We start from the raw sequence: 12,001 nt of genomic DNA on the forward strand, positions 1-12,001 counted from the left end.
TGAAATTGAGAATTATAACCTGATAAATCACTTGTTGCATTTTGTGATGGATCTTTTGTCTTGACAAACTCAATCAATTGGTTGTATGACTATAAAAAAATAAAAAAATAAAAAAATAAAAAAACCTATTCAAACTTCAACCCCATCTCCAAAAAATCACTTCAAAGTTCATTAATATCCCCCTATGTTTGGGTAAACCTTTCCCTTCCAATTGATACAGCTTCCTTACACATCTGTATGATAGTTTCAACTTTCAAGTTCCACTTCCAAATTCTTTGCCTACAAAAGAAAATACTCATAAATGATTACATCCAAAAACAAAGCTATCATGGATGACATTGAAATGTTATTTTTTTTAATCAGAGACATTTCAATGTTATGAAGTATGTCAAAACATTCAAGTAGCTTTCTGGAGTGATGCATACAGAGCTTATAATAGAATGTTATAAATCCATGATTGACAATACTCAGACATTAACTCCAATTTATAGGAATAGCATCCTAGGACAATGGATAATAAATTTCAATGTTTGACTGGAAATCTAAGTCTACTTGAAGTGATAACAAGTTGCAAAACTCCAATTATGCATCTTTCATGTGAAAGAAACAGATAAAAAGAAAGAACAAGTTGAAGGCGACTCAACAACCAACCTGTTTTTGACCATACAAACAAAAATGAATATAACTAGTAATATTTAATAGAAAACCACATTAGTCAAATAAACAAAAAAAATAATAATCCAGACAAAATCCAGGCAAGGATGTAGCACTTTAGTGAAATATGTAATCAACTGAAGACAAATGGAGACACAATCCAAGAATTTATAAAACTGCATCAACAGCCTTGACCAGTCTCTTGTAGCCCTCCACATTATTTAACTCATAACAAACTTTTGTCCTATATGTTTGCCAAAACTACTTTTTCAGCTGCAAAAGTCGCACTAGCCTTCAAGGAGGTTATTGACACATCCTCATCATACAATTCTGTTACAAATGGAGATTGTTCCCTGATTCCCATTTCATATTGTTTGGAAGGCCGGTAGCACATCCTCATCATACAATTCTGTTATGACTGCAGATTGTTCCCCGATTCCCATTTCAAATTGTACTCAGGAATTTCTGTCCATATGAAATGATACAACACAGTATGGAGGACACTTGATTGAGGTGATCTTATAGCCAGTGGTGCAAAGCTCACCAGAGAAAATTTGATATTTGCATCTTGGTGATTTGAGTCAGAGCTTATGTCTTGAGGCCTCTAAGTTTCTTAGGGCATGGAACAGTTATTAGATTTGAGCCTTATGGGATGCAATATTAGGTCATTTGGGTTTCTTCAGTTTCAACAATATTCTTTTTTTCAGGAAATGTTTTGGACTAAAGAAATGGTTTTAAGTACATAATGGATCTTCTGCAAGGGCAAAGCAACCATAGGCACTCTCAGCATAAGTGAGACTTGTGCATAATAATAAAAGAAACCAATAGAAAGTGCAGAGAGAACATAGGAAAACCAAGAGTTATCCTTCTACCTAAAGAGAAATAGGATTTTTTCCACTCATCTAATCTTTGCGAAATTCTCTCAATCATTGGATCCCAAAAAACACCCACCTTTGGGTTCCCCCCTGTTGAACTCCCACATAAGAAATAGATCAATCCGACGCTTTGCAATCAAGCACCAATGCCATCCTATTGAGTTGACCCTAAACAATGTTAATTAAATTCAATTTATTCCCTATGAAGATTTTGGGTAATGATATCATATTTTAACATAAACCACAAACACAAATTAAATAAGAACATCTATAGTTAGAATATTGAAACAAAACATAATTGTCATAGATCAAATACTAATTCACAATGCAAAAGTCAAATAACAAAAATCCTCGAGAAACATCTTGACATAAACTGATAAAGGACTAGTCAAATATCCTATTGTTCATTCACTCAATGGTGTCTGAAGATTATCTTTTAACTTTAGTAGGACATTTGCGACGATTGTGCCCCTCTTGTTTACATATTCCACACCAAATTTTGCCACTTGATTCCCTCTGACCTATTTCATTCCTTATCGTTGATAATCTCGGACGCCCCTTCCGTCGTAAGAGTGTTGGGTTTGAATGAACAACAGGAAAGTCATATGTTGGCCAATAGGCTTCATGTGGAATGGGATTAAACTGGGGGGTATAACAACTTTCGTATGCATCCAACTTATAATATTTGTCAACTAACTCCCAACCATCAATCTTTGCATAGGTGCAAACAGCTAGCACATGAGAACAAGGGATGCCAAATGACTGCCATTTGTTACAAGTACATGTACCTTCTTTTAGCTTGACGATTTGCTTATTTTTTCCCTTATTTATATGAGACCCATGGACATTAGTAGACACTTCAAATACCTCATTCCTTTTATCAAAGATTGCAACCATGTGTCCACTAGCCTTTGCCTCATAATTTGCAACTTTATTAATGGCATGTGCAGTATACTTACCTCCATTCACAATTTGAGCTTGTATTTCTGCCCGACGAATCTCATAGTAGTCGACACAATGATAGAAAATCATTTGAACAACTGCAGTGATAGGCAACATTTGGGCACCCTTTAACACCTTGTTTATGCATTCATCAACATTTGTGGTCATCAACCCATATCGATATCCCTCATCATATGCCTGAGTCCATTTCTTCATGTCTAACTTCGCAAACCATCCAACACACTTATCTTCCAACTGATTTAGCTCCTCCATACAACGTTGAAACTTTCGCGACTGATGTTGACACCCAGCTTTATATACCAAGTCCTTTAGAACCTTGTTCTTGTACTTCTCATAAAAGTTATTTGCCACATGCCTAAGGCAATAACGATGGTGGGCATGAGGTGGGTTCCATCCAACTCTAGGATCCTTCACAGCTTCATCTATTCCCACATGACAATTAGAAATCAAGCATATCCCTTCTCTTTGAGTGACATGAGTCCTTATTGCAGTCAAAAACCAAGACCAACTATCCACAGATTCCTCCTCAACAATTGCAAAAGCAAGGGGGAATATATTGTCATTGGCATCCATAGATGTTGCAATCAAAAGCTTCCCTTTGTATTTTCCATACAAGAAGATAGCATCAATTTGTATTAATGGTCTACAATGCTTGAATCCTTCAATACTAGCCCCAAAGGCCCAAAATACACGTATCAAGCGTACATTGTCATGGCTGCCTCCTATTGTTGATGTCTTCCAATCAACCTTTGTCCCAGGATTAGTTATTTTAAGGATGTTCATCCATTTGGGTAAAAGATGGTAAGATTCATCCCAATCACCAAACACTCTTTCAATTGCTTTCTTCCTTGCCTCCCAAACCTTTCTATAATGAACATCATAACCAAATTTACCTTTAACTATCTGATGCAATGCTGCAATGGATATGTTCGGATCCCTTTGAACAACATTTTGTATCTCCCTTGCAATCAATGTCGAGTCCAGCTGAGAGTGATCCTCTGATAGTTTAGGATAAACACAAGTGTGAGAATTAGTATACTTTGTTATTTCAAACATGTCATGGGTTTTAAGACGACATGCACGTAACCTCCATTTGCAACCTTCATTCCACTTCCTACACTTGACTGCCCATAAATTTGGCTCAGATTCAGTCACAATCATTTGTTGATTCTTATGTATCAAATAACGCTTTACAGCATACTGTAAATCTGCCTTACTCTTAAACCTCAATCCCTTAAACAAATCATTCGATTCACTCCACAATCCACTACATGTTGTGAGGGTCTTAGCACATCTAGCATTTATTGTATCCCAATTCAATTCTTTAGACATTAGGGAAGAGACTTCATGCTCACCACCAAGTGAAGTTACCTCCTTTGTAGGAGAATCAGTATCCACATTATCCTCATCATCCTCATTATCCTCATCTTCATCAAATAATTTCACATCAGCATCATCATTTCCAGCCGGGATATCAATGAAGTTTTTAGCCGCCATCATAACTGAATCGGTCACCGTTTTCAAATTCATCCCAATTTTAAGCTCAACATTGTCATCATAACTATGCACAATCCTAGGAGAGGTTGCACTATTAGAGCCCAAAGGGGACGTGTTCTCCTCTTTCATTTGCATGCTAGGACCAGCAACTTCAATATGCATTGGTCTAGTGTAGCTAATTGACACTGATTGGTGATCTCTTGGAGATGTCTCTAAGTACATTTCAATGGTACTTCGTGGTGAGGATTGTGTCACAGCATTGAACATTACCCTTACATCACCATCATCTCCAATAGGCACTTGTTCATAGTTAATGCTCCCATTAGCAACACAAATTGGATATCGGAAAATCATTCTTAACTTAATGCAAGTGCGATCAATTGACAAGGCATGACATATATTCGTCTCCAACTCATCATATGTTTTTATATTGCTAATTAAAATAGCCTTTCTAGGAGGACAACTATAACACACTCCATTTGGACGATCAATAATTTCACCATTCATATAACACAATACGGTGGTGTGGCTGCCCATTTTCGTACCTAACATTTACAAAAACATGAAAGTTATGAGTTTCAGTGAACAATATAAGATATCCACTTATCCAAGGAAATATCTTTTCTAAAACATCATATATTTAATAATAAAAAATAATGTATTCATTTGAAAGCACTCAACAACCAAAAATTTAAACTCTTGAATCCAATGAGGTTTTACATTTCCAAACAATCACAATATCAAACCCAAAATCTAAACTTCCCAAAAATTTTGCAAAATCACAATATTAAATTCAAACAAGAATTCAAGAAAAAAGAGGGGGGAAAACAACAAAATTTTGAAATCCTAAATATCAAACAGATCCAACTTACCATCCCATGAAATATGTTCAGATCTATAAATTTGTAATCAGAGTTAGATCAAATATTCAAAGCTAGTGACTTAGATTGCATCTAAAAAAGCATTGTTAAAAATTTTCTGTTTAATACAAAGATTTAAACGGTCAACCATAATAACAATAAATTACTAGATTATATTCCAGACATGAATTAAGTATGAATGACAAAAGACCATAAAATAAGATGCAGCATATAGTTCAATGATTAAAAACCAAATAATGCAGAACAATCCCCATCATCTTTTAGCTTCATGGAGGTAGGATCTTTGGCAAAGCACGGAGAATAGATCTTAAAGAGTGCTAAAGAAGAGAAGTACTCACATAAGAACAGAAATATAAGAACAAATAGAGACAATAAGAGAGAGGGAGAGAGAGAAAGAGAGGAACAAGACTATCCAAGTCCAAATTTTTTGATAAATAATAATATCCTAATGGAATAAACCCCCACAATATTTGTAATAATTCCAATACAAAAAAGTATCCAAAATGAACTAACTGCATGGTTGTAATCATGTCATGCCATCAATGAAAGAGTAAGGACTAGTTTAGAAACTGTTCTCCCAATCACTGTTGTTCCTGAAAACAACTTTCCCTTCTAGAAAATAGTTTTCCATTCTTTACAACATGAACTAATTTTATAACTTAAAAAACACGTTTAGCGAATTTTTAACTGAATTTTTCTTTTTTTTTAGAATTAATGCTAAAAACAGGTTATTTTTAGGGTTTTTTTTCGATCATTCTAAAAAAACAATTTAAAGTATGAAAAATACTTTGGCAATGTTTGAATTATACATAAGTGCATGATCCTTTCACACAAAAATAAGCCAAGAAAACTATTTTTCATAGTCGAGTTGTAAACAAGATTTAAATTAAAAAATAAAAAATAAAAACCCTTATTTGGTTGCAAAAACCCACAAAAATTAAACCTTAATCCAACTGAAAATGTAAGCCCTAACAACCAAATTTCAACATCACACAACTAAAGTATGGTTGCGCAAATTACCTCAGCCTGTCAGCGGTGGGCAGTGCGGCGGCGGCAGCAATGAACCCAGCCACAAGCTGTGTTCGTAGTTTGATGGAGTCCGAGAGAGAACTGACGGAAATGAAAGATGAAGATTAGGAGGGAAGGCCAGAAATTGATGACACAGAAGTCGCCCGCGAGGGCGGAGGAGGTGGTCGTCGGATGTAGTTTGACCAACGTGAAAGAAGAAATGGAAGAGGAAGAAATAAAGGGAAGCAGGGTTTCAAATTGGCTCACAATGAAATCGTATTCTCAGGATAAGATTACGATTGCAGTTGAATCAAATACATTTTAAGCAGAACAAATTTCAGAAAGCTCTTCTCCTGAATCTCACTGCCCTAATGCCCATGGACTCTAGTACTACGAAAAGAAAATTAAACAATTTTATGTATTTTAAAATTATTTACTGACAAAATAAAAATAAAATTATTTATAAAAAAAAAAAAGGATAATCAGACCTATTTTTTAGCATAGGTTTTCCTTCTTCCAAAAAAAACTATATATAAAAAACACTTTTAATAATTATTGTTTTCTATTTTTCATTCCTAAAAATTTAAAATAAAATATTTTTAAATAATATCTTTTATTTGTTTTTTTATTTTCTAAAAATTATTTTAAAAAATAATTATATAAACATATAAAATAATTACAAAAAAAACACAATATATAGAATTATATTTAAAAATATTCATATAACAATTTTCAAAAATTGATCTAAAAATTATTTTTCATAATTATTTTCTTATCAATAGGAATTTATTAAAAAAAAATACACAATATAACATTATTTTAAGTATTAATTACATTGGGGAAGAAGAGGTAACAAGTGTTAGAGATTAAAATGTTTTAAGGATCTAATTTGGTAAGTTATAAAAAATTTAGGTACTGAGAGTATAGCTTTGCTCCATTGATGAACGTTGAGCAAAGTGATTGTTGTCATCATGGTTGCAGTTGTAATTGTTATGGTTATTTTCAGCGTTATTGTTGAAATTAGTACTAAATTTATACATGTCATAAAATTGATCTAAAACTTTATAAATATCATATCATTTCAAAATAATAAGTATTTTGTAGTTTGTGTTGTAATAAGTTATAATACATTAAGATTGTAATTTGAACGGATTAGCTAATTTTGCTGCTAACCCGAACTTCATATGAATTAGGAAACAATCACCTTAAGTAGTAATAGTACTAAGGTAGAACTTCGAATTTACTTAACTTCACATGTGATATTGTTAAAAAAATTTCACAACCCAATAACATACAAGTATGAGAAATTCTCATATCTAACCCTTCCCACATTTTTTTTTTAATTTTAAATTTTAAATTTTTTTCTTAGGAAAGGATAATTAAATATATTTATAAAGAAATATTATAAATTTCTATAGGCCTTTTTCTTTTGAAAAGTAGATCTTTTGTTAAGGAGAAAATGAAAAAGCCCATCTTCCACCCTTGCTCAACATGGCTATGGTCATGTTTGGATGGACTTGTAATAATTCACAAGCTTTAATTTATGCCTATTTCACTAATTTTTCTAAGAATTTAATATGCAAGTCAAAAAAATATTGCTTTTTTTACAGACTTCTACAAAAAGTATTATTACATTTAATAAAAATTTTACAATACCGATATTATTTTTTAATAATTGTTATTGTTTTTAAGTTTTAACTATGACAAAACATGTATGTTAAAGACTTTTTCAGACTGCCTAGCATTATAAGATCCCACACACCAAGAACCTTTGATTAATCTTACTGCACTTTTTCAAATGGAAACCCCATACCATTTAAAGCTTCAACAGGCTCGAATATATACTGAAATAATTGTGGGACTACCCCTCACCTGTTTGTGACCTGTTAGCCTGGGCTAAACCTTGTCTGAAAAATTAAATATTAAGCAAACATAGATCATCTAATATGATTCTGTCAAAAGTAACATCACGGCCTATGTTCAAAGCAACATATTTGAAAACAAGAAAAATATCCAATATCCAAACAAAAATGCATCTTTGATTGAATCTCGCACACCTAAACTTAATGCAACAGCAACATTCTAAGTTGAGCTCACTCGTCCTCCTGGCTGCGCAACCTGGCCAGCTTGTTGGTAACAACAACATCAAGCTGGGCTGCTCTCTCCACAATCTCTTTCCTCTTCCTGGTGGACACATTGTGTGCAATCTCAGCACAGTAAGTCCTGAACAACGATTAAAAAGCAAAACCCAAAATCATGTCATTAGCAAACAATCATTATGGGACTTCAACAGAAATTGTGTGATCAGAGATGAGGGTAGTTCACTATTCACCTGTTGTGCATCATCAACAGTTCAAGCTCTTGAGCATTGTGCACAACAAATTTCTTGAAACCATTAGGAAGATAATGGCGGGTCTTCTTGTCTGACCCATAACCAATGTTGGGCATCAGAGTGCATCCCTTGAACTTTCTACGGACTCGAGAATCAATACCCTTGGGTCTGCGCCAGTTTGTCTGCCATGTATAAATACATTCAAACAAATACAGGATTAGTCAATGCATTTTAAATCTTAAAACCCAAATGAGTTTTATGGAATTAAAGTCTGAACCATGAATGAGCACGCTGGGCCCAAAAGAGTGACATCAGTCACAGCATGGCCAATCACAAATCACCGAGAACAGCATAACATTTTCCAGACAAACAACTAACCAAATAACCAACAAACAACTGCATGTATAAGACTTAAAAGGAGATGCATACTGGCAAGTGTAAACAGGGTAAAAGTAACAGAAAGCTCATGAGAAATCAAGCTAGCTGTGTCGCAAGACCTGTTCACATTTTTTATTTATGCCCTCTAAACGAGATGTACAGCTAATGGAAATTGTATCTGGACATCAGATACCATGGGCAAATCACATTCATTTGCAAATGAAATAAATTACAAAGAACTCAAAAGAACATAATACTGTTGTGTGATCAATCTAAATCTGCAATCTCAGCCGAAAGATGGTGATATTGTTTTGTGATAATCACTGATTAATCAGATATGATTGGAAGTTTCCATCATAGATTGCAGAAATAAGATGAAGAATACATTCAAAATGGTAAATAACAACTAATAATAAATTGGGAACTCACAAAATTCAAAGAAATGGATATATTCAATTAAAAAACAGCTAGAAATTTGGTTAAGTGCAATAGAGATCAGATGGTAGTGCATGTTTGTATTCATCATCTAATACAGAATTGATGGATAAACATCATCCCGCCTCATTGCACATACTTCAATATCCAAACCTCAAATTTACATTTAAGAAGAAAAAGATTAGTACCATTATTACGATATGAAAAGAAAATATAAGCCAGAGAAAAAAAAATCTCTTTCACCTTGGAATCAGATATAAAAGGTCGATCACCATCTCGGCATCAAGAGATGCAGGTAAGACTGGGGCGACAAAACTATCATCATATCCCTCATAATCTAAGTTAAATGATACATTAAAAAAAAAAAAAACCAATCCCATCCCCAAAGAAAAAGGCTTAAAATAGTAATAAAAAATCATCAAATAAAAAATGTAAGCAGGGAAATAGTAACAGAAAGCTTTTAGATATAAAGCTAACTGTGTCGCAAGACCTGTTTTAGAACTTTTAATCTATGCCTCGTAAACGAGACGCCCAGCCATGGAAGCAAGTCTGAGCATCAGATACCATAGGCAAATACTTCCCTTCCCTCCCAACAAAGGTAAAGTAAAGATTCAAAACAAAAATGAAGAAACATATGCAATTGATAGCATGAATCCTAACATGCAATCTCAGCCGAAAGATGGTGATAATGTTATTGAATAATCATTAGTGAATCAGAAATAAAGAGTTTGCATCATAGATTGCAGAACTGACACAAATATTGCATATAACAGTACTATGAACAATTAATATAGTGGCCATGTCATACTCCCATGTAAAAATACATTTGGGTGTATACAATAACATAGATAGAGAGAGGGTGAGAGAGAGGGAGAGAGGAGAATGCAATAGGATCAGATGGTAGTGCATGTTTTTATTCATCATCCAATGACAGAAACTATGGAAAAACATCATCACGCCCCTTTGCATATATGATATCAAAAAACCCAACTCAAGCTTTGGGGGAAAAAAAAAAAAGAAGCAACTTTACACCAGCACAAGGGAGGAAAAAAGCCAAAAAAAAAGTGGCATTGTCTTCCTGAATGGCATCAGATATAAGTATGTCAATCACCACCTTTGCATCAAGATATGCAAGTAAGACTGGGGCGACAATAAACTATCATCATTTACTTAGTAAATCCAATCTAATAGTGGGAGAAAACAGAAGGTAGCCCAAAAAATAGAAAGAAATGCATGGAAAATTGTTATGGGATTCCAATATTTCAAATTCATTCATAAAATTACACACTAAAAGATATAGAAAAATTATAATTGTTATCAAATCAATAAACTGGTCTACCTTAAGGGAATGAGCTTTGAAATTCGCATTTTGTAATTTTAATTTCAGAGAAAGCAATGAAAAAAATCGACTCCAACGGATAAATGCACAAGGATTAGTTGAGTTGACTTTTCCCCATTTTGGGAAATGTGTCGATTCATAACAGCAAAACGAAAGACGACTAGCAAGAAAACAAATAATTTAAAATCATTTTAGAAACTAAATCAACCACAAAACTCAAAAAAAAAAAACAAATACAAAACCACAAACACGAGGAAATAGGAAAAATATCGAAGAGAGATGTAGATAGATCTATCATCGAATCGGAACGAAAAAACAGTCTCAAGTACTATTTATATTAATAAAACACATTTTCACCAACACGATGAGAATCAGAAAAAATTGAAATGAGGGGATGCGGAAAGAAATCACATTTTTACCTTGACAGAGACCTTGCGATCGCTCTGAGGCCTCTTGAACTTCTTGACTCTCTTCTTCACGATCTTCTTGGACAGCAACGGCACCGCCATGTCTCCTCCTCTCTCCTCCTCCTGCCAACCCTTCTTTACAGCATCGAAAAAAATTTCACATCAGCACAAACCAAACTTACAGAAAAAGTGATTAACAGATCTGGAAAAACAGCACAAATCAAAGGCTTCGATTCCTAAATGGCATAGTATAACGCGCAAATAGAACTCAGAGGAGTTAGAGCGAGAGATGCTTACAGAGAATTAGGGTTTTGGACTGGCCGCAGAGACTACTCTGGGACGCCTGCTCCAGATTATATAGCGGTGTGTTAGGGTTTTTTGGGTATGCGACAATCGCTTAAATGTTAGGGTTTTGGTAAGAGAAATTAACGGTGGAGATGACGCGATGTGGTTACTTGGGCCTGGCCGATTCTGTAGGGCCATGGGGCGGTTATGGAATTCTAAACCGGACCTGGGGTGTGAGATTTCGGCCCAGCCCATGATGACAAAGTGGGATATAGACTTATAGTAGTTGACTGAGCCCAATAAAAGCAAGTAACAAGCGGCTTGATGTCTATATCGGTACTGCAAAAATAATCAACCGTTAAATTTCATAATTAGTATTATATTAATTATAAAAATATATTAAAATTAAAATTAAAAAAAAATATCATTATTCTTAAATTATTATCACCACATGTAAATTAATGCCTGCATAATAAGCTAGAAAAGAAGAGTGTCTCATGGGCCACAAAAAGGAAGATTGGTACTACGGATAAAATAAAATAAATAAATTGATTATAATTATCAATTAATTAATTTAAATAATTTTCATAATAATAATTATTATTATAATTGGAAAAAAGATTTCTCAACCCCTATAAATTAAAGTTGTTTTGAACTTTTAGAAGTATGTAGATGCACTTCTAACCTTTGCCCTTGAAAATACTTAAAAAAAAGCAAGCCTTCATGATTCAAGAAACTCGTCAAACCTTAGTTTTTCAAAGACTTGAAGAATGAGTTTCGAATATCAAAAGGCATGTATGCCTCCTTGATGACAAAACCTCAATCAAGGTTTAAACCCAAGTCAAAATCCCACTCGAGTCAAATTTAAGAGCAAGCATTCTTACCTTAGATTAATATTCCCGAGTGAACTAATTGCCTAACTCATGCCATCAAGGCCTAAGTTAAAC

General features: G+C 33.9%; 2 protein-coding genes and 6 non-coding genes across 8 annotated transcripts; all 8 read right to left on the reverse strand.

The window, feature by feature from the left end:
• Nucleotides 1-1,811: 1,811 nt before the first annotated feature.
• Nucleotides 1,812-6,279, reverse strand: LOC104880500 (uncharacterized). Its single transcript, XM_010657317.3, has 2 exons — nucleotides 5,891-6,279; nucleotides 1,812-4,534 (listed from the first exon to the last, which is right to left on the reverse strand). Exon 2 carries the CDS (start codon nucleotides 4,524-4,526, stop codon nucleotides 1,959-1,961), a length of 2,568 nt encoding a protein of 855 aa, XP_010655619.1. The 5' UTR covers nucleotides 4,527-4,534; nucleotides 5,891-6,279; the 3' UTR covers nucleotides 1,812-1,958.
• A 1,521-nt stretch (nucleotides 6,280-7,800) lies between these two features.
• On the reverse strand, nucleotides 7,801-11,302 carry LOC100243581 (large ribosomal subunit protein eL32z). Its single transcript, XM_002272837.5, has 4 exons — nucleotides 11,067-11,302; nucleotides 10,782-10,904; nucleotides 8,211-8,392; nucleotides 7,801-8,101 (listed from the first exon to the last, which is right to left on the reverse strand). The coding sequence occupies exons 2-4, from the start codon at nucleotides 10,869-10,871 to the stop codon at nucleotides 7,972-7,974; spliced, it is 402 nt and encodes a 133-aa protein (XP_002272873.1). The 5' UTR covers nucleotides 10,872-10,904; nucleotides 11,067-11,302; the 3' UTR covers nucleotides 7,801-7,971.
• LOC132254585 (small nucleolar RNA Z196/R39/R59 family) lies at nucleotides 8,868-8,954 on the reverse strand. The gene has a single exon (XR_009466847.1). It is a non-coding gene; the product is annotated as a small nucleolar RNA Z196/R39/R59 family (small nucleolar RNA).
• LOC132254584 (small nucleolar RNA Z195/SNORD33/SNORD32 family) lies at nucleotides 9,078-9,153 on the reverse strand. Its single transcript, XR_009466846.1, has one exon. It is a non-coding gene; the product is annotated as a small nucleolar RNA Z195/SNORD33/SNORD32 family (small nucleolar RNA).
• LOC132254591 (small nucleolar RNA U31b) lies at nucleotides 9,271-9,352 on the reverse strand. The gene has a single exon (XR_009466853.1). It is a non-coding gene; the product is annotated as a small nucleolar RNA U31b (small nucleolar RNA).
• On the reverse strand, nucleotides 9,685-9,768 carry LOC132254586 (small nucleolar RNA Z196/R39/R59 family). The gene has a single exon (XR_009466848.1). It is a non-coding gene; the product is annotated as a small nucleolar RNA Z196/R39/R59 family (small nucleolar RNA).
• Nucleotides 9,911-9,987, reverse strand: LOC132254596 (small nucleolar RNA Z195/SNORD33/SNORD32 family). The gene has a single exon (XR_009466858.1). It is a non-coding gene; the product is annotated as a small nucleolar RNA Z195/SNORD33/SNORD32 family (small nucleolar RNA).
• On the reverse strand, nucleotides 10,109-10,193 carry LOC132254592 (small nucleolar RNA U31b). The gene has a single exon (XR_009466854.1). It is a non-coding gene; the product is annotated as a small nucleolar RNA U31b (small nucleolar RNA).
• Nucleotides 11,303-12,001: the final 699 nt, after the last annotated feature.

The sequence above is a fragment of the Vitis vinifera genome, chromosome 10, assembly GCF_030704535.1.
Source record: "Vitis vinifera cultivar Pinot Noir 40024 chromosome 10, ASM3070453v1".
NCBI lineage: Eukaryota > Viridiplantae > Streptophyta > Magnoliopsida > Vitales > Vitaceae > Vitis > Vitis vinifera.

Excerpts from the sequence above, each read along its gene's own strand:
- LOC100243581 (XM_002272837.5), bottom strand. The coding sequence starts at position 10,871 with ATGGCGGTGCCGTTGCTGTCCAAGAAGATCGTGAAGAAGAGAGTCAAG. Across the intron at positions 8,393-10,781 it reads ATCGCAAGGTCTCTGTCAAG|ACAAACTGGCGCAGACCCAA; the intron begins GTAAAAATGTGA and ends TATACATGGCAG. Across the intron at positions 8,102-8,210 it reads CTGTTGATGATGCACAACAG|GACTTACTGTGCTGAGATTG; the intron begins GTGAATAGTGAA and ends ATCGTTGTTCAG.
- LOC104880500 (XM_010657317.3), bottom strand. The coding sequence starts at position 4,526 with ATGGGCAGCCACACCACCGTATTGTGTTATATGAATGGTGAAATTATT.